We start from the raw sequence: 27,997 nt of genomic DNA on the forward strand, positions 1-27,997 counted from the left end.
CTCCGGGAGCCGTCTTATATATCCCCTCTCTCTGAGGGGCGGGGGTGTCTCGGGCCCTGGCTCTCGCCAGCCCCCTCCCCTCAGAGCGGTTCCAACCATCTCTCGTCCCTGTCGATCCGGGCCGGTCCAGACCGGTACGTACCTCTCCCCTAGCTTGTGTGACCTGTGTCAACCTTGGTGTCAACCTTGACCACCACACATGCATTAAATATCATTTGAGTTGCCATTTGTGGCCCGGTCTCTTTGGAAAGAGAACTATGTAGCTCAGTGGACCTTTCCTGGTAAAACATTTTTTTGCATATTAATACATTTTTAGAACTTAACTGTTTGCATTTTAGTGACTGAAAACGACAGCTCCCAATACCATTGCATAGATCACCTGAATTATAATAAAAGTGTGCCATGCAGGGAAATCAAGGAAATTATTTTCCTGCTGTTTAAACGTAGGCTTTCACAACCAATATCCATCAAAGGTGTTTTTTGGGTTTGCTATGCGGTCTAACCCTAAAAAACTTAAAAAACATTCCAGCACACATTCACAACTGGTTGGTATGTGATTAAAAGCAGCATCAGAGCACACATGAACGCACCAAGATATTTATTCCAATAAAAAAGCAAGTGAATCTTAATGCAATTCCAGAGGCACCTGGCACTGGATAAAATACATTTCCTTCAATACTGCTACAAGTGAAATGTGCTTTGCACCTTGTGGCACATTTCAGGAGTGCACCGACGACAGATGGCAACAAATTGCTTTGCGTACTAAACCCAAAGTTGCACAAGGCTAACCATGCACGGTGTTTGGTCAATTTGCCAACTTAACTTTGTGCTTAGTTAACAGAATGCTGCCTTAAACGCAGTGCTCCACACAACACTTAAAAGCAGAGGAAAGCATTTGACTTGGGAGTTAAATAAATGGTGAGGATGGTGGACGCAGGCTTGGTGGGGTCCTGCATCCAAGCAACAAGATTCAAAACCTTACATTTGGCATTCCATTTATCACCAATCATTTCCACGAAGAATTTTCATTAAATACATTAGTCATGGTGTTGTACTAATACTAACCCTAGCTTGAACGCTAACCTTAACTTTAACACTATCCTAACATTTCTATTTAAAGCTTTCGTGATTGCAGGGATTCAACAGGTCTGTTGAGACGGTCTGTCGAGACTGTCTTCTCGACAGACCTGTTCTCCACCTGATGACGGTTGCTTGCGTTGTGGTCGAAACCTCGTGATAATTATTTGATTATGTTTTATTTTTATTATTTTATTATTCCATTCTACGTGACTTTACCGAAAGAACCAAGAAGACTATCCTAACAATCGTACAACTAACCCTAACATCAACCTAAACATGCATTCTAAACGTAATTCTATCCATAACACTACACTTGCAATGAACAATCCTAATTCAGTACCAGGGCTATTGTCACCTTTAAAAGCAGTAATCCTCACCCTACGTGCAATTCTATCCTCAAAATTAATCCTCACACTAAGCAAGGTTCAGTTTGGTGTTTGCAACACATAGCACCAGATGTCGTGCGCCACCGATCTCTGTCGAAGCAGGAGATGAATAGCACACGTGGCCACAAGCAGTGACCCAGGGCAGCCATATGTAAAGTTTGTGTGATGTTGCCTTACAGGACCCACAGCCAAACATGCCGTTTCCCCTCACACCACACAGAAATGCCGTTTGCCCAATTACCGTTTCACAAATATTCTTAAATTAAATAAGAAAACACTATCCACAACATGGTTTAATTCTGCAAAGAACGCTTCTGTAAAAATAGCTATTTTTTCCTCTGTACATTTACTTTGCAAAACTACTGCGTGAGAACCCCCTATGTCAATCTAGTTCAACTCTTATTGTTCCAAATATATTGTTTGTTACTTTCAATGGAATATGCTTCTTGCATAGGTAGGGATATAAATTCTAATAGCCATTTCCAAATTAAAAGCCATATTTTTGCAATAAAAATTAATGTTAAGTGACTGCTTTATCGATCAAAAATAAATTACCAAGTTTACGATTTACTCTCAAAGTGGACGATGATCTTTCCAATTTGAAAGATTCGAATGAAAGAATGGCCAACACGTTCTCCACAGACATTTTCAGGCACATGTGCCAAGCGAGGTGGAGATTCAAACGTAGTGGTTTTAGCAGTGGTTTTGCACGATTACACCATAAACAGATCCATACTCATGCAGTATGAATCCATTCAGTTAACGGTTAAGGATGGGGAAGAGCAAAGATCAGAGCTGCTGTGGTTGATGGGGATTGGGTGGGGCTGGTGGAGTCACTTTTTTTTTGCTGTAATTGATAGACCATGGTGTTTGGGCTACAGAATCTTCTGCAGGATGGCATTGGCCAGCTCCAACGTCTCATCTCGCACCAAGACAATGTCGTACATTTCCATGTACTTCTCCAGTCTCTCCTCCACCTGCTCGCACACGAAGCATGCCACACAATGGGAAACAGGTTAAACAAAAACATCCACTTCAGCGATTAGTTTCTCAACTTATCTGTGGATTTACCAGCCCCTCATATGCTTTGCTTTTGTCCATGTACTCTGTTTCCCCCCCCTCCTGTATGCAAAATATTTAACAAGGAATTTGCCAAATATCCCAACAGAGAACTATATTTAGAAAAAGTAAGATTTAGGGAAGATTTTGTGGATAAATAAAATGCTAAAAGTAATAAAAGTATCGCAGAAAGGCACTGCAGTTGGCATCCTAAGGAAGGTGGCAAAGGGGATAACCTGGAGAAAAATCTTAGTTCAGTTATCAACATTTGTTGGATCAAGCAAAGGATAGGAGGTTATGGTGAAGTGTGACGGTGTCAGCCATCCATAAACCAGTGTTGTGTTAATCCTGCACTTTTTCAAGTTACTTTGCTCAAACAAGCAATAGGTTTCTTCTCACTTTGGTGTAACTGGTAATTCAATATTCCCAAGGCAGAGGCCAGTCTTCTTCTTTCGTACGGCTGATGTAGATGCAGAGCAATAACTACAACTTCACATTCAGATGGTCAAGCCCAGACAACCGCGTCAGGAGCAGCAGAGTGTATCGCTGTAATGTCTCCTTCGTATTTATAGATCGGGCATTGCAGGTCAGTTATCAAACAACACTTCGAATGTTACCTCTTTCACAACGTGGAGGATACAGGCCGAGTTGATTCTGAGCAGGATTTGAATACGACATTTTGATTGCACCGAGCACTCGTAACGAAAATCGAGAAGGTGCACTTGTGGAATTCTGCGGGGAACTGTAGTTTGCACGAGCTGAAATGTAAAAATGTCCAACTAAGTAAGGCAAACGCAGGGAGAGCAGTTTCGGTGGGGCCACCTTGTCGTTGAGGAAGCCAATCTTGAGCATGTTGTCAAGCCTGGGCACTCCATCTGCCATGTGCAGGTCTCCCAGCGAGTCTCCGAGCAGCAGAACGTTGCTGTAGTTGCGCAGTTGCTTGAAGTAATCGGCATTGCGCAGTGCGCCCTCTCGCTTGTTGTAGATGTGGATCAGCTCTCCCTTGAATCCCCTCAGCACACCCTGCCGTCCACGGGCACACAGACCTCACATAGATACAGGGGACCAGTCTCTGTGTGGGATGACTGCCTTTACATTCCAACAAAGCTGTACTTATAAGAATAGGTTTTACCCTTTCTGGAAAGGAATCATGTCTGCATTAACCAGATCATGCAGACATGATTCCTTGCAAAAAGTTTCAGTTTGGTGTTTGAACATCTTGACACCTGTTTTATTGCCAGAAATGGCAAAGCGTATTCTTATTATTTGATACTGGCAAGGGAGGTCCCATGATAGAGCTGTACTTATTTTATTGAGCAAAGATGGACGACGAGTCAGTCAACCACAACCACTTACAATTAGTCCAATGCCCTACCAGTGCATTCCTTACTTAGTAAAAAAAAAAAAAATCTTCTATGCCTATATTCACATTGTGTGGCTTGTGTTTAAGCAAGCAAAATAGAATGAATGAACATTACAGCAATATACGTCATCCTACCAGTTGCTAAAGAAACTATTATAAATTACAACACGATTTAATATTTTCACTCGTAGTATTTTCACCTTACGCGAACAACTCTACAATAAGAAAATTATTTTATTAGCATAACCTAAACGAGCCTAGCCATACATTACATTTCACAAAAAGTTATTATTTGTAAACATTGATTGCCGACTTCAACCCACCCCACCTGACCTCACCTAGGTTCGTTCTCACCCAGCAAAGGTGCTTCCTCCTCGGTTTGAACGCAAGGCCACAAAAGGGCTTGGATGGGAGTTTTGGAGTGTTGAGCGTGACAGATGGGGCAGGTTGAAATATATGGCAATTAAGCTAAGGCTTGGAACTCACTTCCCAGCAAACTGTACTGGGAAAAATGGAATGTCTTTTGGAAATTTCTACAATCTTATCTTTTCAACCTGGCTTTTAATTCTTAAACTTAAAATAAAAAATGTGTTGCAACTGCTGGTTAAAACTGTAAGCAGCCCAATCCCAAGTAGCTTTCATATTTGTATGTCCATGGAAACAAGTTGTGGCCTGAAATAGCATACTTCTGGCCTGATAAAGGGCCCAGCCGGGGGAGTTGTCTGTGGGGAGACGGATGATCGTGCGGGTTGGGAAGAGGAGCGGCAGGCAACTTACGCCGTCGTCAAAATCCATGTAGTTGGAGACGACATGAACGTTGGGGTGGAACACATCCGCCTGGCGAATGACCTCTTCGAGCACGTCACCCACACCCGCCGAGAAGATGAACACGGGCACGTGCCGCTCGTTCAGGCGGTTGAAGAACCACACATAGCCTTCCCTGCACGTAGTAGAGCAGGAAACGAAGTAGCCAAGAGTGTAACGTTCCTATGGGTCACCGTGCTTCCTCACAACGCTCGGTGTTTCCCCAAAGCTCAAATGAGTGTACGGAGCGGTGCTCATCTCCATTCGTGGCCCTAAGCCAGTGGTGGAAATAGCAATCTCTTCTTTAGACAACCACTGTTGTCTGCCCACATTTTATTGACCGAATGGGATTTTAACTAATTCTTGGGTCTTTCGGTAAAGTCACGTAGATAGGTTCAAAGAAAATAACAGAACCTATCTACGTGACTTTACCGAAAGACCCAGGAATATGTATTCCTGCAGTCACGAAAGCTTTAAGTCGGGATTTGAACTCACAAACTTTGCACTGAAAATGTAGTTGCACTTACCTTAGTGTCACCTGACTAGCTAATATATCCAGTACTGAATGAAGTTGAGCATTCACAACGGATTATGAATTATTACACAATTATTCCGGATACGTGAAGGAAGATTTGTATTGCCGTCTATAACAGATTGAGCATTCCAGATGGCAAAGTAACAGGATGAGCTTTTGCTGTACTTGTGAAATCATAATCCTTATTTAGGACTGGAGGAAAGCGATGAGCGAAGCAGCTCTTTTTCACAGATGTCCAGTCTGGGCGGGTCAGCGAGTTACAACAATCTCAAGGGACCTCAAATTTACACTAGAGGGCAGCACCTTCACACATCCTGTTAGAGAAATGCTCATTGTAGGACATGTAATATACCAAAATTAAGTGTAAAACCGAATGCAAGACAATTTTTTTTGCACAAATGATGTTTTACTTTTCATAAACATAATTTAATTTTTATTTTGGCACAGTATTACATGTGGTAATGATGAACATGAAAGTGATTTGTGTTCGAGACCCATGTTAATGATGATGATGAACGTGACAATATTGAAGACCTGAGCATGACGTCGGAGTCTCTCACGGCATGCTCCAGCTCATCCTTGTGGAGGCCCTGCTGCACCAGCAGGTTGTGTGCCTTGGTCCACCTGCATGGGAGAGATGTCGTGCATACAATACGAGGTGAACCCACGGCTTCAACACCGAGTCAATACAAAGATGGGCTTCAATAGCGAATTGTAAATCTCTCAGTTGATTAAGCATCATCTTTCAATGTCTTATTAAAAGAACAGCATACTTCCCCTCTAGAACATTTTGGCAAAATTATGCTACAGGCTTTAACATTGGCTGCTATGTATGGGTTTTCTCTGGGTCATTCTGTTTGTTCCTACATGCAAAACTAATTTTTTTTACGGAATTGGCCAATGATCTTCATGCAGGACCCTCCTGAAAGAGTCTGGAGACTCCACGATAATTTATTGGATATGTAATGAGAGCCTATGTCCGGCTCACGTGGTGATTGACTCTGCCGGTCCTGCTCTACAGCCAATGGGGGGAGAGCCTGGGAGCATGGCCCTGGCGTGATCGAGGGATGTCAGCTCGGATGATTGGTTCTGCTGCTCTTGGCCTCAGCCAATGGGAAGACAAGTCAGGGGCGTGGTCCCGGGAGTTGATGGAGGAATCTGGAACATTCAGCGCAGGCTATTAAGGATTGGATGGAGCGTACCATGTGACCCAGGCATTAAATAAGGGAAGAGCCGCGGGACACGGGGTCAGACGAGGAACGAAGAGAGAGAGGGTTCACGCGCGAGCGGGGCTCCGGGTGCCACGTGGCGGTGCGTCTCTTGCGATCTGTCTGCCCACTTCCCGTTGCCTGCCAGCAACAGGGAGTGCTTGTGAACTGAGATAAGTAAATAAAAGGACCGATTCCACAAGCAGTCTCCAGAGTATTATTACAGATATATAAAACTGCCACGTATTCAATCCGAGTGCCGTGACCAAAGTTGAACACAGCAGAACTCACCACTCGACCATGTAGGGAAGCTTCTCTTCGTTGCTCAGCTTTGGGTCGATTTCAATGGCGTAGTACTTGTCTTTCAAGGCATGCAGCTGTAAAATAACACAAGCGGGTCATGTGGGGAAGGTTGCGTGGCCACTACTGCCAAGAGAGATTGGCCCTGCATACACTTACAGCAGTCATACTAAGCTAGTGGTGGAAATATCACATTCCAATGGCAGGCATCAGTTTCTTGATGGGTAAACCACTGTTGAATTCCAATAAAGTGATGTGCATTTTGTGTTACTTCTGCCATTCTGGTGAGCCTTGTTGACAGATAAATGTGATTTGAACTCATGACCTACTGATGTTTAACAGAACAAAATTCAAAACTTGAAGAACTTGCAAGACTTAAAAAATTCAGTCAAGTTGGTGGTAGAACCCATGGGCTTTCATGTACAAGCACCTTCTGTTCGACTTACATGGTATTGCGAGTTTTTTCCATAATACTATGCAGCCCATACATATTTTTTACTCGTGCGCAATACTTGATAATGTGTTTCTCAACTGGTTGGCACGGCAAGCGCTTTGCAGATGGTTATTAATTCTGCAAGAGGCAGCGCATTCTCCAGTCTTCTCTGTGTAACACCAGACCTTAGCAGGCCTCACGTGACATCCTGCCTATTCGTTAGTTAAGCACAAGTTTACAAAGTATCCAACATTTCCAAGAGTATATAGAACAGTGCTGTTTTTCTGTGCATGAAAAGCTATTCATTTGCCCTCAGATCTACAGCTAACCATTGTTATGTGTCAGCAAATACTGCCTAAGGAGTTTTGTGTTTGTGTATTTTAATAAAAACTGGTCTCATTGACATCAAATACATCCTTTGCCAATTAAGGGCTTCCTCACACTGCAGGTCATGGAGGTTAAATTTGACTCACTGGTCAAATATATTTATACACTATAATCCAAAAAACACATTTATTATGGATAATTTTGGTCGTGAAAGCCTACGTGTTAAACTGGTCAATTTGGTTTGGTAAAGGCAATTAACAGATGTTGGGAGAATAGTACAGAAAAGTATTTTGCTGTACTGCCCTATGCAGCCTACAAAACACTTATTTTATGTACAGTAGTTGCCCATCAAGCACTATCCAGACTCACAGGAATATCAGAGAGATGCACATAATTAAACACTGTACTGGAACCCTTACCTGCCTTATTCCCTCTTCTGTAACAGACTTGCAGCTTTCAATGATGTCTGCAAATAAAACAAATATCCTTTCAAATAGAAATGCCAAAACAATAAACTTCATGACCTAAAACGCCAAAAAATACAAATAGCGAACAAGTGGTCGTGTTTCCATGCTCAAGACACTGGGTAGCTCTAATCTTCGTATGGCAAGAGCAAGTTTATCCCGAGAATGACAAGTTAACTTGCTACAGTGGTGCGCATTTTATTAATCCGAGAGGATTTACGACGTATAATATGTTCCATAAGAGTTTTTTTTGGGGTTAGATCGCGTAAATGTGTCGTCAAAACCCGCCACTACCGGACAGTCAACTAGTAAGGGTTAACACGTAAACAGAACATGCCAATTTGTCACTATTACAGCACACCGGTGTGTTGGAGAGCCAAGCCACAACATTTATAATCCGAGTAGGACCTTTCGCCAGTAATTACAACTAGCTTCATCAGGCGACAGCCAGGTTTGTGGAGAAGTCCACCTGTTTCGATCCTTATGTACAGGCGTAGATGTGGTGACCACACTTCTGCGCTCTTGCACAAAGTGGAGGGGGGGATTAATGAGCCAACGTACATTATGCATGTGCATTATGCGAGCCCTTTGATCTTGTCCTTCCTGTCCATTGTGTATTATTTAGTCGAGACAAAACTTTAGAGATTCGAGACTAAATTTTGATAGATTCGAGACTAAAAGAACAACAGAGAAATAATCAATTATCCCAAATACAACTGTCAGCAGTAGCAGAACACGCGTGCCAACAAGGACACTCAATTGATTTTGATGATGTTGAAGTACTGTGCAAAACTAGCTACTACTAGCCAAGACTAATTAGACAATATATGGAAATTGAAAGAAATAAAAATAATTTTAACCGTTTGGATAGCTACCGCCTTAGTGCTGCGTGGAAGCGAATTGTCAAATAATACATTGTTTAAATGCATGCCTATATAGGGCACCATACTTCAATAGGGATTACCGTTGGTACGACTATTTTAATACACACAATAGACAGGAAGGACAGGATCAGAGGGCTTGCATAATGCACATGCATAATGTAAATTGGCTCATTAATCCCCCACACTTAGTGCAAGAGCGAAGAAGCGTGGTCACCACATCTATGCCTCTATATAAGGAACAAAACAGGTGGACTTCTCCACAAATCTGGCTGTCGCCTGATGAAGCTGTTTGTAATTACTGGCGAAACGTCGTACTCAGATTGTAAATTTGTGGCTTGGCTCTCCAGCACACCGGTGTGCTGTACTGGTGACGTATTGGCATGTTATGTTTATGTGACAACCCTTACGAGTTCACCGTGTCCGGTGGTGGCAGATTTTAACGAGACATTTATATATTTACGCGATCCAACCCAAAAAAAACCCCTCTATGGATGATATTGGTCGCGAAAGCCTACGTGTTAAACTGATCTAATGTTATTTGTGTTGCCTTAGAAAAATCTCACAGAATACAATTCATGAAAAAAAAATTGTTACAAGCTAATAAGAATGTTTTCTTGCACATCAGTTACATATTTGAAGCTATGGTAACAATATACTTGCTCTTCTTCTTGGTTCTTTCGGTAAAGTCACGTAGAAGGGAAATAATAAAATAATTAAAATAAAACATAATAAAATAATTCTCACGACGTTTCGGCCACAACGCAACCTTTCACGCGACGGTCAATGGTATAATGTATAGCAGATTGTATAATAATAAATAGTATAAAAGTGTAATGTTTAATATAATGTATAAGGTAATATATAGTATCATAATTTTATAGTGAATATACAGCAGTGTGGTATACAGTAGGGTGGGTAGAATTATACATAGTGTAATATTACAATGTATAGTCTAAGGGTGGTGTATAGTAGTGTATAGTAATGCAGTATATAATTTAATGTTGGGTTTGTCTATGGCAGTATATAGTACATAGAATTGTAATGTATGACTTACTGTCAGTAGCTCAGCTTATTGGAGAGTATATTTAGCATATTGATGATATTCATGTAGTTTATATTTTAGTTTTTTACGTGGTGGTTTGGCTGCTGCAGCTCCTTACTATTCAAATTCCTTCCCTTTATTACTGCTAACCCTACTTCCTCCCTTTATTACTGCATAATATGACTTTAAGACCCCCTCCCACCTCCTACACATTCCACAAGTAGTGACTAATCCCATATGTGCATTTTCCATAAATATGCTAAATTCCTCTGTTGATATGCAAATTCCTTTGTCAAGGCACCTTCCTCCTCTAACCCAGCTTAAATATACGCTGCCAAGCTTGGTGGTGTTCATTCAGACGCTGTCTTTCCTACAGACCTGTTCTTCACCTGAGGACGGCTGCTTGCGTTGTGGCCGAAACATCGTGAGAATTGTATTTGATTATGTTTCATTTGTATTATTTTATTATTTCCCTTCTACGTGACTTTACCGAAAGAACCAAGAAGATGAATCCGTGCAGTCATGAAAGTTTTAAATCGAAATATACTTGCTGCCATAGCTCATAATAGAAACCCTCACTACTCTGCAGATGGTGTCTAATGGCACATGAATCCCATCGCCATGTAATGCATTGACCTTACCCCTGATTTTCTGGATTAAAGGCATTGCTCAAATATACATTTATCCTGCATGATAAAACGCACTGCCAAGACCTTGATAAGAAAAGGTCCTTTCATGTGAATTCCATTTATTTTCATAAAAATGAAATATTCATGATGACAAATCAGATTTCTTGCAAAGGATGGGTTGATGAATCAAAGGAAGCAGTGAGACAAGAAGCGAGGGAGACAAGACTGGGGATGACTTCACTAAATCGATTTTTTCCAAGTACACTTACACAAGCATGCAAATAAAATCACCTTCCACACTATTGCTCAATAGTTTTATTCCAAATCATGTTGCTTCTAAAATAAAAAGGACACCACGGCCAATTCCACCTAAGACGCCACAACCGCACCAAACAAGGCACTAAACACTCAAAAGACTAAGAGTGTACACGTGCCTAGTTGTAATTGATAAGTCAGTCATAGATTTAAAAAATCTCAGATAGTCTATCCACAGTTGGATGTCCGTCTACCCACGCTGTTGCCACCCCTCATGGTCCTGCAATGCCACAAATCCATCGCAATCCTACACAAGAACTGATCTCATAGCTCCATCTCCGTGACAGTCACCTCTTGAGTGTGTTCTCACCTTCGGCTGCCATTCCGTAAGTTGGTCTCATCCATCAGAAGAAATAAACCCATTATTCAACTGAATTTACAACTAGGCGAGAGCCCATGAAACAACAGGTGATCTAAAGTACCAATATACTCACTGTAACAGGTCGGACAGCGTGTTCCATTATCCGAAAATCTCGTTAAAGTCATGTCAAAATCTGTGACAATCTGCAGACAGAATAAAATAAATGAAACCCCATTTGAAGAAACACCAAAAAAACATTAAATGCCATCACTGTAAAATGTTAAACATCTTCAGCATTGTCAAGCGTAAGTGCATTGCGTACATTAAGCTACTGTGTGCAAGTGAACAAAAATAAAGTAGGTTTTTTTTCGGACCTAAATATACAACCCTGTAGATGTGTTACCTCAAGGACTTCGAGGTTAAATATGAGAGCTCATCTACTTCATTGCAATAGCATTTCATGTGTTGTACTCCCAATGGGCATCTCGTGCCTTGTCAAGTTCATATTAGACAAATTGACTTCATTAAAATCAATTAACATGTAATTATGTTTTAACATTTTTATGCTTTGGTTTACTACCAAACAATTACTGACAGAAGAGTCTTTGTTAAATCAGTGATTTCAAAGTTCAAACAGCCTTCAAATGCCAAACGTTTTGAATCCACATTGTAAAATGCTCTCTGCAATCACAGTAGTCAAACACTTTTGGCTACCCTATCTTTCCACTCTGAAACAGGGCCATCACCTTAATCGTGATCCTGCTATGTCATTTTAGTAAACACGTTATGTAAGATGCACATTGCATAATTTATCTTCAACACAACTGTGTTGATGTGGGATAAGCGACACAGATGGTCACCATCACCTTAAACCGTTTCTGGAGTCAGTCCACCTGGCCAGTGCTCGGCACTTATAATAATTCAATCTATTCAGGGACGACGGCTCACAGTCTCTCAAGATTTCATTGGTAGGGTCATGTATTGAGATGTTTGACCAATTAAACTTTAAGAACGTTTTGCAAGTGGAAGGAAACCGGAGTAACCGAAACCTCATGCATACAAACTAATAAAATGCAAAGGTAATCACAGACAGGTTCACAAACTCACTTGCTGTCCTGCCAACTCCCAGCCACCTTGCAGCCGAGTTGATGCTAGTGTAGGGACAGTGCGGAGAGCACGAGACAGTGCGGAGAGCACGAGACAGTGCGTGTGTGGAGACAGTGTGGGGGTAGGGGCAGTGCGTGGCCAAGTGGTCACGAGGGATAATTACAGGAGGGAACCATCGGGAAAGTTCGGGATTGGTCGAGACAATTCGAGAAAAGGGGTGTGGCCGTGGGCGGAGCGAGGCCACGCCAGGGAAATATAAGGCGGCGGGCGAGAGAGCTCGGGGCTGCCGTGGAATCGGGATGGACTGTCTCCACGCCGTTGTTGACTTTGGGCCACCGCTGTCTCTGCGTCATCGCTGTCTTCGCGTCGTCGCTACTTGGGTGTTGTCCTAGCCCAAGTATCTGTATGTTATTCTAGCCCAAGTATTGTAGGATACGAGACCACGTTATCCGCTCGACGTGCCTTAATAAATAAATAACGAAGACAAGAAGTTGTCCGAGAGTTATTACACTCGTATTTCACAAATTTGCACAATCTAACAAACTGTTGCCTCCAGAGTGCTGCATCTCAGGCATTCGCCACTGCCACTTTTACAAAGTGTGGCAAGGGCAAAAGCTATGGTCCCAACTTGCTAAAGGGGTAACGGTGGCAGGGGTGGGGCAGCTCGGACGTTCATGTGGACAGCTGAAACTAGGATGCGGAACCAGCATAGCCGGGAACGTGCTGTGCAAATGAGATGAAAGCGAGACGTGCTGCACTGTGTGGGGTGCTGCGGGAATGGGGAGACTTTGCGATATTATGAGCTACTGGAGCGATGCACTTTTAAATCGAGATTCAAAAGTAATTTGTTTCAAACAGTTTTTTGTGTATAGTTTATCATCCCACACCTCCAATTAGCATGGTTGGCTATGTACGGTGTGAAAGAAGTTCAATATACATACATACATAGACACACAGACCTGCAGCTTTGAGGCTCCTCCCTCGATTAGGCCACACATTATGGCCTCCACCCGCTCAGGGTCACGGATGTGCACCGTCCGCTTCTGGAATTCAGGCATCTGTGGATGCATGGGTGTGGTGGGGGGGGCCAGATAGACAGTACCAAAATCAAGTTAATACATCTTGATGCCCTATACTGTATTTTGCCAATCAAGCTAGATGGCACTATAGTTGAAGTACCTGGACTCACTCGGAAGGTCTAGTCTCGATTGGCAAGTTGACTCGTCTCATTATTCACCAAAAAATGTATAAAGAGTACCATTTTGTGGAAAGTCAACACTGCTTACATTTATGGGAATGTGTAACTTCCCATCATTGGCTCAGGGCTATCAAAGGAGGCAAGTGCCACCCCTAATGGTCTTTGCCATTGAAATGCATGCCAAAACCTTAAAATTGGAAGCATGTTGACCAGTGACCAAACGATTACATTATCTGAAGAACTAGGTGTTATTGAACAGTTAGTGGAGCATGATCGTTGAACGGTGCATATAAAATTAAAAAGACTAGGGGAAATGCAGGCGTTATGAAAAAATTACAGATGTAAAAAAAAGAGATGACAAGACATTTGTTTATTATTTACAATAAAATTGAAAACATTACTTTTCCATGTATATTCGGTTGGTAATAATACATTGTTGCTTAGTCGTGTACAATTGAAATCAATACAAAGCAGGACTCTCCTGAAAATAATCCTTGACAAGGTCGTAAAGTCATCCCATTCAATATCCTTCAAAAAAGACCACTGGATTCATTGTTCAGCAAAAGCATCCTTATTCAAGCTTGTATCCATGCAGATTCTACCCCTGCACAACATGATGCAGCATTGTCGATGGTTTAATTGGAACCAGGAAAATAATTGAAAGGGTATAAAATGAATGACTACGTATAATAAATTCCATTAATGAAACAAAACTGTGTGAATATGGAATTAACAAACTTTAAAGATTGAGCACCCAAATTTTAAGTCAATGAGTGGCTTTACATTTCTACTCCAGTAAACAATCAGAAGTTTTTTTTTTATATTCAACTAAAATTTGTTAGTGGTGGTATATAAACCATGGCTGAGGATACATCACCACCGCTGCTATTAAGAGCCGTAGCTACACGTCACACCCAGGGGGCTGTGCCAGTTATGCTGTTACAATTTGTGTGGTGCCCTTCCCTCCTTTCAATGGCTATGAACGTCAGTTACAACCATCGTTGTATCACCAAGAAAAGTAATTAAAGTATAGCAGGGTTAATGACAAACATTTTGTTCCAGCCACGAGGCAGTGAATATCGCTCAGCTTTGTCTAGCACAATCCAGGTCAATTTCCCGGACACCTGGCAAAGATTTATCATTTAGCCTTACAGACCACCACTGGGGGCAATGGCTATAAGTGAGCAGCTAATAATGCTGGCATGGTACATAGATGTGCTGGGGCCCAGCAGCAACACATCCACTGCCGATTATACACTGCACTCGTTAGTAAGTTTAGGATAAATAAACCTAAGGGATACCCTGGACAAAGGCATATACTACTTGCCACTGATGTCCATGGCTGGGAATCCAATCCATGGCGCAACACACGAACCACTGCGTCTCACTAAAACAAAGATCTCATACTAGTTGTTCAGCTATGCTGCACCCGAGGGCAGCCGTTCCCCACGACTCAAGGGCACGCACGCACACACGTACGTTTAGCACGGCAACGCACGAAGGCGTGTCACGACTAGGATGTCCGCTCCAGTCCGGTTTCCCCGATCGACACGGCAGCAGCACACACAGCAGCACAGCGAGCCGGGTACACGCCCGGGGAGGCATCATCACAGCAACGAGAGTGAACTGCTCGCCCAAAGTCCCCGCACAGGCCCGGCTATTCTTAGCAATACATGTGCCTAGCGGGACTGGCAGACGTGTAGATGACGTACTGGTGCGGCAGCCAGAAAACAGAGGCAGGTGCCGTGCAGTGTGGGGCAAGTTTAGTGGCTGGAAGGGCGCTGCAAAAAGCTGCACCATCATTGGCCAGTAGAGCAGAGGGGCGTGCAATTTAAAAGCCTTAAATGAAGCGTACAAAGCTATGCTCAGTACCTTCTCCTGGTGAAGTACTTTGCCTGATGGCCCATTTGTGTGGGCCTGCTGGCTACTTCTAATTAAAAAAACTTCTACATTTAACATGAAAGCATATTTCTGCTCAAAACAAGCAATGGAATGGTGGACCATTTTCACTTGTGGCCGTGAGCTAGTTATGGATGTTCTGGATTCCCATCGCGATTGTTACTGTTGTCAAAAGGACAAACATTACACGCACAGATAATAAGCCGAGTTGAGCAACAACAAATATTTTAATTCACAACATTTCAAATCTGAGTCGTGGGCTCCATTACAGTGCCAATTAACTCAATTAACACCTTTGCTTTTTATTTACCACAATACTTGTGGTAAGAATGCAAATGTAGTGACATTGGGGATGTCACTGTGTGGTGCCGGCCCTGGAGGGCCATGGCGTGCGATGTACTTACATCGCGGACAGCATCGTGTGTGTTGCAGAGTGAGGCCGGCTCTAGCAGAGCACGGTGTACGATGCACTGTCATCACGTACACCCCGTAAGTGGGTGTAGTACCAGCCCTAGCGGGGCTTGGTGAGCGCTGGGATAGCGAGGGCACCACGCATGGCGTGCAGTGCGGGCTCCCACAGGAGGGAGCGAGAGAGTGTCAGCCAAGGGACAGGGTTGCCCCGGGCCATGGCACTCTGGTTGACCCCGTAGGCACGTGATCCGGAGTGTCCATAGAGAGGCCCCCAGGTGGAGGAGCTAGGGGGTGATCACGTGTCCGGGGAGAGCTCTCGAGAGGGATCGAGCAAAGGTGGGCGGGGCCGAGGGCGGAGCTGGCCCCGACCCGGGAGGATATAAGGTGGGTCCCTGGGAGGGACCGTGGTCGCTACGTTCTGCAAGCTGGAAGATCCACGTTCTACATCTGAAGAGACATCAACACGTGGCCAGGGACCCAAGTACGGGTCCGGTCCGTCGTAGCCATAACTCCTGTATGGTAGTGTCGTTAGCTGGGTGGTCACCACCCTAGGCTGTATCTGGTAAAGGGGCAGCTACCCCTTTTGTATATACGTGTTGTGTAATAAATGTGTTGCCTCTGAAGAAGAACGTCTGCAACTCAGTTGGACTCACTACACAAACAAAAAACTCTGATAATATATGCATTGTCCTTGAAACTGATTGGTCCACACCAGAGAGATTTATTTTGAGCCTCATCTCAAACTATGTTAGACCAGAGGACGCCAAAAGGCGTACAGCTCAAAGACAATGCACGACCAGAAAAACCTATTCTTATATTTTGGTACTGGCAAAGGAGGTCCCATGATGTAGATGCTCACCCCGAGCTCTCATTACTCTGATAGTGCATTGTCTTTGAGCTGTACGCCTTTTGGCGTCCTCTAGTGTAACACCGTTTGAGACGAGGCTCAAAAGAAAACTGTCTCTGGTGTGGACCAATCAGTTTCAAGGACAATGCATATATTATCAGAGTATATATTTTTTAGCATTCTGACCACAAGTATTGTGATTAATGTAGACATGATTCCTCGTAAAAAGGTTTCAGTTTTGTTGCCAGAAAAAAGGGGAAAAACCTATTCTTATATTTTGGTCCTGGCAAAGGTCCCATGATGACATCCCCAATATACGTTGTATATTATATATACACTTGGCTCTTTGCACAACTCATGGGTACTGTGGCTTTTGGTCTGTTACAGGTTGGCTATCCCTGCCCTAAGGTAATAACTGCTCAACTTGAGCTATTAAAATGCTTTGATATTTGCATTGCCTTTCTGCTGCTGGCCTTTTGCCATTCTCTGGTCTAACACTCGTGAGACAAGGTCATAAAGAAAGCTGGTGCATCATCTTGGTTCTTTCGGTAAAGTCACGTAGAAGGGAAATAATAAAATAATAATAAAACATAATAAAATAATTCTCACGACGTTTCGGCCACAACGCAAGCAGCCGTCCTCAGGTGAAGAACATTAAAGCATTAGCATTAATGCTACCCCTATCCCCTCCCTTTGATGCTGCTAATCCTGCATAATGCACGGGCATAATGACTTTGAAACCCCCCTCCCACCTCCTATGCATTTCACAAGTAGTACTAATCCCATATCTGCATTTCCCATAAATATGTTAAATTCCTCTTCATATGCAAATTCTTTTGTCAAGGCACTCTTCCCCCTCCAACCCAGCTTAAATATACGCTCCAAGCCTGGGGTGTTTCATTCAGACGCTGTCTTCCCAACAGACTTGTTCTTCACCTGAGGACGGCTGCTTGCGTTGTGGCCGAAACGTCGTAAGAATTATTGAATGTTTTATTTTTATTATTTTATTATTTCCCTTCTACGTGACTTTACCGAAAGAACCAAGATGATGAATCCCTGCAGTCACGAAAGTTTTAAATCGAAAAAGGCTGGTGCAGGCCAATCTGTTTCAAAACAACGTATATATTAATTATCAGAGCATGTTTATTTGGCTTGTTTAACCACAAGCATGTGGTTTATACAGACTTCATGCTTTGTAATAGGTGTCTATTTGGTGTTTGAACATCTTAACACCTGGGTTATTGGCAGGTAATGCCTATTCTTTTTCCATCACCCTACAGTAATGTTTTCATGAATTGTCAAGGGCAAACTTCAAACGGCAGATTTGATCCCTGTGTGTTGAGTATAATAATCAATTTAGATTGATGAATACATAAATTGCACCCAGGTCTCTTAGAAAAGGCAATGCGTTTCATGCAACTCAATGGATATATTTAATCTTCTGATTAAAGATACATACAATTACTACACAAAAATGGTAACCAGATGTCCCTTTCAAAGTGTGTCAATTTAAACGACCTGTTAAACAAAGCTAAAACCCTACAAAAAAGACGTTGCCTTTTGCAGAGCCGTGTAGTTAAGGAAATAAATATCAACGCAATCATAAATGTAAGAATACCAAGAACATGGAGAAACTAGGGTGGATGCCACCTTCATAATCAAAGGAAACAACTTCAAGGGGAATTCAGCTGTAATTTAAAGCACATCAAGGCATAGATAAATGGTGATGCACATGATTTTCTGGAAGCAGATGAACAATTTTAAATATCCCATACAGCCTTACCTGGAAAACGAGCAACATTACACTATTAACGGAATTATTCATGCATTTACATTAATTCAAGTAATTTTCTTCCCACAAATGACTGTGGAGGATGGCAATCATCTCTGATGGATACATTACTAAACTAATAACGGTGAACATTCAAATATCACCAATTTGCAACTTTCCACATTAAGCAAAATTTGATATATAGCCCCCGAGATGTAAGCGTGGCAGAATTAAGGGATTCATCTTCTTGGTTCTTTCGGTAAAGTCACGTAGAAGGGAAGTAATAAAATAATAAAAATAAAACATAATAAAATAATTCTCACGACGTTTCGGCTACAACGCAAGCAGCCGTCTTCAGGTGAAGAATGAGACACTGCCAAGCTAGCAGCTTATATATAAGCTGCGTTGGAGGTGGAAGAAGAGCGCCTTAACAAAAGAATGTGCATATGAAGAGGAATTAGCATATTCATGGCAAATGCGTAAGAGGTGGGTGGGGGGTTTTCAAAGTCATATTATGCCCATGCATTATGCAGGATCAGCAGCACCAAGGGGGGGTGCAGGGATTAGCAGTAACAAAGGAAAGGAATGTTAATGATATGTAGCTGCAGTTACTCAACAACCACGTAGAAAACTCAAGTATAAACTACATAAAAAAAACTAAAGTATAAACTGCATAGCACCATCAGTATACTTACTATACTCTACAATAAGCTGAGTTACTAACAGCAAGTAATACATTACAATTCTACGTCGTAAAAATTATATAATATGCTTCCATCTAAACTTTATTCTATTGCATCACACGAGCATATACCGTACTATATACTACCAACATTAAATTATATAAATCGAGCTTTAAATCGAGAATTAAGGGACTTTACACAACGTTATTTTAAACCGCCTATGACTAAATCACCAGGAATGCACCCGATCTTGTCAGGTCTTGGAAAATAAGCAGAGACGAGCTAGGATAACGCTTGAATGGGTGACACGTACACAAACAAGTTGTTATATGACTTGCGCAAAGCTACATGGTGGGCAGTAGAGTATGTTAAACCAAAATTAAAACTGGTACATTGCTAAGGAGGTAATAGCCCCACAAAATTACAAGCGAGTCAGTACACATACACATATGAATGAAACAGCAAGTACACCCAATGAGCTATCAAATAGTTTACTTCTTATCAATTAAGCCAACGCAGTATTACCAAATAATCTGTTCAAGTACAAGGTTGCTCAGGCATCACTGTGAACTTTGAAAGTTGCGGATCACAAAAACCTTTTCAGTTTTTAACTATGTACTGTTGTACCGACTCTTTGTAGCCACTAATAGCGAGGGATATTCTGTAACCAAGGTGAATGATTAAAGCACAAACCAATTTATGTAAAAGCCATTGAATTCTGGGTACTATACTTGGACGGCCGTTTATTTCATGGGGAATGATAAGCCTCTGCTCATACCCACAAGATGTTTAATCTTGTAAAATGTGTTTGTTGGAAAATGGAATCATGCGAGACAAAGACAACATTTGGATCACCCACAAAGCAGTGCAACCCTTCACGTTAGAGAATATCCCATGTATGTATGATTAACTTATACTGGTAGGAACGAAGTGGACCAGTCTACAATAGATTATTTCGTCCGTCCGTCCGATGTCCGATTACGTGTAGCAACATCACCCCCTACTGAAAACACTTGGCATGACCCTACAAAAACCTTTACTCTGTGAGGCTTTTCTAGCTAAACAAGTGTAACATTCCCTTTTAATTAAAAGCTATCTGAGGGAATTATAACATTTAAATTAATGAGGCTTTCCTAGCTAAACACGTGTAACATTCCCTTATAATTCCCTGAGATGGCTTTTAATTAAAACTTTGAAATTAAATAAAAAACTCACAGCGCCCTAAAGCCTACAGCTAGGCCTAAAGCCTAGAACTAGGCCTCAGTCTCCCTTCGTATCGTACCCCCGCGTGTGTGAAAGGGAGTTAATGTTTAACAATGTTACATTCCCTGATGTTTTAAAATAGAAACGTTTACATTTAAAGCTTTTACATTAATAATTAAAACATTCAAATTATACATTAATAATTATAATTAAAACTTTGAAATTAAATAAAAAACTCAGCACTCTAAAGCCTACAGCTAGGCCTTAAGCCTAGAACTAGGCCTCCAAGTCTCCCTTCGTATCGTACCCCCGCGTGTGTGAAAGGGAGTTAATGTTTAACAATGTCACATTCCCTGATGTTTTAAAATAGAAACATTTACATTTAAAGCTTTTACATTAATAATTAAAACATTTAAATTATACATCAATAATTAAAACATTTAAATAAAAAAATAGGTCACAGCGCCCTAAAGCCTAAAGCTAGGCCTAAAGCCTAGAACTAGGCCTCAAAATCTCCCTTCGGTTCGTCCGATTAGGTGTAGCAACATCGCCCCCTACTGCAAACACTTGGCAGGACCCTACAAAAACCTTTAGACTCAGTGGGGCTTTCCTGGCTAAACAAGTGTAATAATACATTATGTTTATATTCTTTGGTTATTCGTTCCTACCAGCCCACCCCGCAGGGTCCTGTTTTTGCACAATATTTAGCCAACCGCGCTAATCAGAAGTGCGGGGAAAAACAAACGCAACACAAAAAGCAGTTCTAAATGAGTTTTCAAGTTAGATTTAAAAGTGCATAGCTCCAGTGGCTTCCTAATATCGGAAGAGCACTCCAGACGGCCGCAGAAGCGCATTTGAAAACGCGGGATGCAGTGACCGTCTTTGTTCGATGGCTGGTCAAACCCATGGAAGTGGATACACACCTTTTGACAAATCTTCAAGTAACCTATGGTTCACATTGTAGAGGGCAGCACTTTCCCAGCCACACAGACAATGAGAATTGTGTTTTTCACATGACACCTCCAGGAATGTAGAAATGTACACAAGCTCAGGGTCATTTCAGCAGGGGGACAGTAACAGTGAAATAGGGTTGGACACTTTTAGATTGTCACCCATTTGGCCAAATGTTCACAACACAACTGCCAAAAACTAGTGAATAAACGGCTAAAAGCGGAGCGTAATCTGCTGGACAGCATACTTGTACTTCATAGGCAAAATGAGAGGGTGAGAGCGTTCATGTTATTCGACAAACAGCTATGTCTTGGAGTTATCCAGCCCACAAACCAACACCACATGGCTCACACTTGCATGCCTGGCCTTGCCTGATCAAATGCCTGTCATGGCAGGCAGTCAGACAAAATGACAGGCAGGGTAACAGATGTCAGTTTGGCAGATGTAGATGCGCTAGTCTATAGATAGACATACACATATAGGTCGGTAGACAGGCACGGGGACAGAAAAGAAAACAAATAGCAGCAAAACTAAAACTTGGAACAGTGACAAGCGAACATAAAAAATACAAGAAAGCTAAAAAAAAACAGATAAGGAAAAAACACTAGAAATTACTAAAACCAGCGCAGACAGGATGTGATGCATTGTCTGTGTGCTGGTGCACAGCCAGTGAAACATGTGGGCAATTATAACACTAAGATATAGATGGATAGACAAACATGGGTACAAACTGGATACAGACCCGAGCAACACAACGTATATGGATATTAAATGGATGTGTGTACATGTACATGTGCAAATACACAAAAAAGCCCCAGACATAATGGTCTGACAAATAATACTGTACGAGGCTACCAACTGACTATGGTACAGACATATGGACACAGAATGCAGACCCAAACAGGATAGACATACGACAATTAGGACGCGAACTGGGACATACGAAGAAACACTGACACGGAGACTTACAAAACTCTGCAGGCACATGGGCTCAAGACACGTGGACAACAGAATCCTAATCTTTATTTATTCTGGAGAAATCCGATCAGCTATTAAGCTCTTTTTCACATATGTCCAGATGGGTTGGGTCAGAAAGCCACAACAGGTTTGGCGTTACGTGCATTGTTCAGGTACGTGGACAGATAGCAGAGAACACGTGCACAGCAAACAAAAACGAGGCCACAGAGACAGACGCATGCCTCAAACCCATGGACACACAGGGGTGGCCGCATTTGAAGCATGGCCGCAGACAAACTGACAGTGGTTGGTAAGCACTCAATTGTAGCACAAGGTGTTGTGCGTCTGTCAAGGTTGCATGGAAACGCGTTATGAATAAAAATCGCAATTCATCAGCAACCTTCAAGACCAATCTACTGTTTGATAAAAAAAAACTCTTCCAAAAGCAGTAGTCACATATTCTTTCTTGGTTCTTTCGGTAAAGTCACGTAAATAGAAAACAAAAAATAGACATATATTTACAATTTTATAATTAAATGTTACAAATTTTTATAATAAAAATTAATAATAAATTGAAAAGAATAAAAGCAGAAAAAACCCACGACATTTCGATCGCAACACAAGCGGTCTTCATCAGGCGGAGAGAAAAGAGGGGGAAAGCCTCCAAATGTAGCTGCTTATAAGGGTTCCAAAGTGAGTGGGTGGGGGAAAGAGCTGTGCAAGTAACACGAGCTGCGGAAGCAGTGCGCTAATGCAGGAGCAAAACAAAGGGGGAGTTGGGCAGAGGTGAGCTTGTGCAGCGCAAACAGCATGGGCGGGGCAACCAGCGTTAATGTAGGAGCAGACAATAGCGGGGGAGGAAGGGGGCAGAGGACAGGGGGAGAGGGGGTGGGCAGAGATGGGGGGGGAGGAGGGGGTTAGAGATGAGGGGGGGCATTGCACCTCAATAAACCCATTCACACTGCTGACGGTAGAGGTTAGCAAGAAAACACAACTCAAGTCATGACCAAGTGGTTGATGACATCTTTCCAATGATTGCCGAGTTTAAAACCGTCACCTTGGTTGATATTGTGTCTGTGTCTGTATATATGGATGGCTTCGTGAACAAATCTTTGTTGATAGCCAGTTGGCTTGCAAAGTACCATCGTTTTAGAGAAATCTATTTCTTGAGCCAGCCGCATTAAAGTAATGATCAGCCACGGCAGAAGTATTGGTCCTGCCGTGTTTCAGATCTGCCTTATGTTCACCAACACGGTCCGAGACATGTTGTTTGGTTTCCCCAATGTAACTGCTGCCGCAGATACAGCTCAGTTTGTAGATGCCGGGATATTGCATGTCAGGAATCTTGTCCTTCACAGATGGGATCGGGTCACGAATTTTTGTGCACTGTGTTGAATCGGACCTGGACCTTGTGTGTGTTCAAGATTTTGGAAATATTTTTGGTTATCCCTATGTAAGGTAAGGTGATGGTTTTTATTGGGTCTTCAGATGGCTCCTTCCTCACGGTTGGCGTGATGGCTTTGCGGATTGTGTAGTCAGAATATCCATTCGCCTTGAGAGCCTGGTGACGCGTTTGAGTTCACTGGTCAGGTGTTCATGGTCGGAGATACATTGAGCTCTATGGTGTAGCGTTTTGATGAGGGAATTATTCTGGGATGAATGGTGGTGGGAGTCAGGTTTTAGGTAGGCATATGTACGAGTTGCTTTCCTGTAGACAGTGTCCCATTGAGCCATCTGGTCTCTTTATGATTTGGACATCCAAGAAAGGTAGAATGCCATCCTTTTCTACCTCCATGGTGAATTTGATGGCTTGGTGTATGGAATTGATGTGGTTGAGGAATTGTTCCAGAGCCGGTCGGCCATGTGGCCAGATGACAAACGGGTCATCCACATACCTCTTCCACAAGGACAGGCGTATAGTGGATGCCTGGATGGCGTTCATCTCAAAATTTTCCATGAAAATGTTGGCCACAACCAGAGATAAGGGAGAACCCATTGGTGTGCCTTCAGTTTGTTTGTAGAATGTTCCATTCCAAGTGAAGTATGTATTGGTGAGGCAGTGTCTCACCAGGGCTGGTACATCAGCATTCAGTCCTTGTTGGACCTAATCTTCAATTATTGCAATGGTATCGGGCACAGGAACTTTTGTGAACAGAGAAACTACATCGAAAATAACGAGCAAATCACCTAGGGACAGTGAGATGTCTTTAAATGACGATACCAGCCAGGTGAGCCGAGTTAAGAACAGAAGAGGTGGTCTTACCAGTGAATGGCTGCAAAATCTCAGATAGATATCGGGCCAGTTTGTAGGTGGGGGAGCCATTGGTGGAGACAATGGGACGAAGGGGTGTACCTTATTTATGGATTATTGGTAAGCCATATCGTCTGGGTGGTCGGGCAGCAGAAGGTTTTAAGGAAAACCGTTTGGTCTGTTCCAATTAATGAAGCTGAATCAGTGATGATACTGTTAAATTTTGTAACGAGGCAGTTGGTGGGATCTATTTACACATTCCTGCGAAGGGAGCTGGTAGGAACGTTGGGTTGCTCGGTCAACGGCCAGGGTCAACGGCGGCGTGGTGTATTCCGCAAATATGCCCGACTGTGAGGGCGGGCACAAGCCGGCGTCAGTAGGTTAAACATTGAGTTTTATAAGGGCACCACGGGGTGACCAGCCCCTCCCCACCCAGCCCCTCCCTACCCAGCCCCACCTTCCCCACCCAGCCCCTCCCTGCACGACGGACGGAAACAATAATCCCCTGTAGGCTGGTGTAACCAGGTTCCTACCAATAAAATTTTTGTATAGCTACCATAATTAAGTAGGTCCTGAATTTTTTTATTGTACACGTTTTTGTCCATGACCGTGGCATTTCCCTTGTCGGCTGAGAGGATGACGATATATTCCCTCTTTTTTAATTGGAATAACTCAAAGCACTCCTCCTTACTGATGTTTCTGACTGGTATCTTAGCGCTTGAGGGTTGCAGCGATTTCAGATCTTGTCACGTGTGCAGCGATGTGTCCCAAACCCTTAAGGGCTACATCGACCTGAGCAATAATGGCATTCACTGGTATGTGTTTGGGGGCGACTGCGCAGTTCAATCCTTTAGCCAAAACCGACTTCAGACCATCGGAGATTGGGCTATTACTCAGATTGATAACAACCTTGTCAAGGTCTAACTTTTTAATGTGTGGATCGGAGGTTGAATTTGGAAATCAGATTATCTTTACATTTAGCTGACATCGTGGCAGCTGATGAAGCGGTCATGTTATCTACATGTTCCCAATCAGATGTCGACATTTTTTTCTGTCAATGTTAAGTGTGATTTTAAGCGTGTCTTGTCTACATGATCCAGTTCAGTGTGGAGCAGTCCAATTCTCTCAGAGATCAGGGCCAAGCTTGCTCTAAACAAAATTCGTTTGGCATTGGAAGATGTGACAGCAGCAGAGGTTAGTGTGAATTAAGTCGGTATTACCTTAGGGTCGTGGCATCTCTTCAGAAATGTGAGCGACTAAATCAGATGAACCAAAAAGATTTCCAAAATCTTGAACAAACACAAGATCCAGGTCCGATTGAACACAGTGCACAAAATTCGTGACCTGATCCCATCTGTGAAGGACAAGATTCCTGACATGCAATATCCCGGCATCTACAAACTAAGCTGTATCTGCAGCAGCAATTACATTGTGGAAACCAAACATGTCTCGGACCGTGTTCGTGAACATAAGGCAGATCTGAAACACGGCAGGACCAATACTTCTGCCGTGGCTGATCATGACTTTAATGCGGCTGACTCGCATGAAATAGATTTCTCTAAGACGATGATACTTACAAGCCGACTGGCTATCAACAAAGATTTGTTCACGCAGCCATTGATATATACAGACACAATTTCGAACCGAGACGACGTTTTAAACTCAATAATCATTGGAAAGATGTCATCAACCACTTTGGGTCATTACTTGATTTGTTTTCTTGCCAACCTCTACCGTTAGCAGTGTGGATGGGTGTAGCGAGGTGCAGTCCCCCCTCCATCTCTACCCCCCCTCCCCCCCTATCTCTGCCCACCTCCTCTATCTCCCCGTCTCTGCCCCCTTCCACCCCCCGCTTTGTTTTGCTCCTGCATTAGCGCGCTGCTTCCGCAACTCGTGTTGCTCGCACAGCTCTTTCCCCCGCCCATTCACTTTGGAACCCTTAAAAGCAACTACATTTGGAGGCTTACCCCCTCTTTTCTCTCCGCCTGATGAAGACCACTTGTGTTGCGATTGAAACGTCGTGGGTTTTTGCATTTATTATTTTTAATGTATTTGTATTTTAAAAAAATAATTCAATTGTACTATTTGAATTTTTTGTGGGTTTTTTTCTGTATTGTTTTAAATTAATAAAAAAAATTTTTTATTTTTTGTTTTCTATTTGTGCCTTTACCGAAAAAACCAAGAATATGAATTCCTGCAGTCACGAAAGTTTTAAGTCAGTCGTCAAATCTCTCTCGCTTGTGTCATGCAACTTTCCAGCTGGCAAATGCACACGAGCTTGATGTGGGTATGTTGAACTGTTTCCACACCCTAAGCAGCCAACCTTGCTAATCGGATTTCATCGCTCTCGGTCGCGTTTGCCACTGCCATGTTGGTCTCGATACCGGGCACCATCCCTTACAGATCGGTGTCTTGCCAACGTACTTATATTCGCAGTAAAAAAAAATATCACGATTAATAAACCCAAATAATACATATACGTACAGACTCGCGCGTGCGCACACACACACGTGGTCACAAAGGCGGACACACGAGGCAGGAAGCCACTGGGACACAGTCACACGTGGCCAGAGACACAAGGACACAGGAACACGTGGCCATAGAGACACAAGGACACAGGAACACGTGGCCATAGAGACACAAGGACACAGGAACACATGGCCAGACACAAGAACACGTGGCCATAGAGACACAAGGACACAGGAACACGTGGCCATAGAGACACAAGGACACAGGAACACATGGCCAGACACAAGAACACGTGGCCATAGAGACACAAGGACACAGGAACACGTGGCCATAGAGACACAAGGACACAGGAACACGTGGCCATAGAGACACAAGGACACCCAGGGACGCAAGGACCCCAGAGACACAAGGTCACCCAGAGACGCGTGTGGACGCTCTTCCGAGACGCGGAGGGAAGAAGGGAACAACAGCACCGCGCCTTCCCCGTCGCCCAACACGTGGCCATAGAGACACAAGGACACAGGAACACGTGGCCATAGAGACACAAGGACACAGGAACACGTGGCCATAGAGACACAAGGACACCCAGGGACGCAAGGACCCCAGAGACACAAGGTCACCCAGAGACGCGTGTGGACGCTCTTCCGAGACGCGGAGGGAAGAAGGGAACAACAGCACCGCGCCTTCCCCGTCGCCAACACGTGGCCATAGAGACACAAGGACACAGGAACACGTGGCCATAGAGACACAAGGACACAGGAACACGTGGCCATAGAGACACAAGGACACCCAGGGACGCAAGGACCCCAGAGACACAAGGTCACCCAGAGACGCGTGTGGACGCTCTTCCGAGACGCGGAGGGAAGAAGGGAACAACAGCACCGCGCCTTCCCCGTCGCCCACCATGTCTATGATGCGGCCGCGCCGGCTCCGCCGCCTGGAGCCCAGGTGCAGCTGCGCTAACGCCGCGGCCCCCAGTACCAGCAGCAACGCGGCCCCAGCGCCCACGGCGGCCGTGGTGCGGTTCATGAGCGACGGGGCAGGCGGCGGTGGCGGTCCGGGAGTCGAACCCCGCGTTGCAAGAGTTCGGCGGGCAGCTGGAGTCGATGAATCGGTGTTC

The 27,997-nt window shown here is 43.4% G+C and overlaps 1 protein-coding gene across 2 annotated transcripts; it reads right to left on the minus strand.

Annotated features, from left to right (window-relative positions):
• Nucleotides 1-581: 581 nt before the first annotated feature.
• NT5C3A (5'-nucleotidase, cytosolic IIIA) lies at nucleotides 582-27,997 on the minus strand. Of its 2 annotated transcripts, none has more exons than XM_061555208.1 (9): nucleotides 27,781-27,997; nucleotides 13,197-13,295; nucleotides 11,264-11,333; nucleotides 7,915-7,961; nucleotides 6,727-6,812; nucleotides 5,762-5,851; nucleotides 4,666-4,828; nucleotides 3,348-3,548; nucleotides 582-2,443 (listed from the first exon to the last, which is right to left on the minus strand). In XM_061555208.1, exons 1-9 carry the CDS (start codon nucleotides 27,904-27,906, stop codon nucleotides 2,342-2,344), a joined length of 984 nt encoding a protein of 327 aa, XP_061411192.1. In that variant the 5' UTR covers nucleotides 27,907-27,997; the 3' UTR covers nucleotides 582-2,341. The 2 variants fall into 2 exon arrangements, with proteins under 2 accessions (XP_061411192.1, XP_061411191.1); XM_061555207.1 differs by lacking the exon at nucleotides 27,781-27,997 and adding an exon at nucleotides 14,915-15,135.

Source organism: Lethenteron reissneri, chromosome 20 (assembly GCF_015708825.2).
Source record: "Lethenteron reissneri isolate LAM-NWPU_2019-01 chromosome 20, ASM1570882v1, whole genome shotgun sequence".
In the NCBI taxonomy this organism is placed as follows: domain Eukaryota; kingdom Metazoa; phylum Chordata; class Hyperoartia; order Petromyzontiformes; family Petromyzontidae; genus Lethenteron; species Lethenteron reissneri.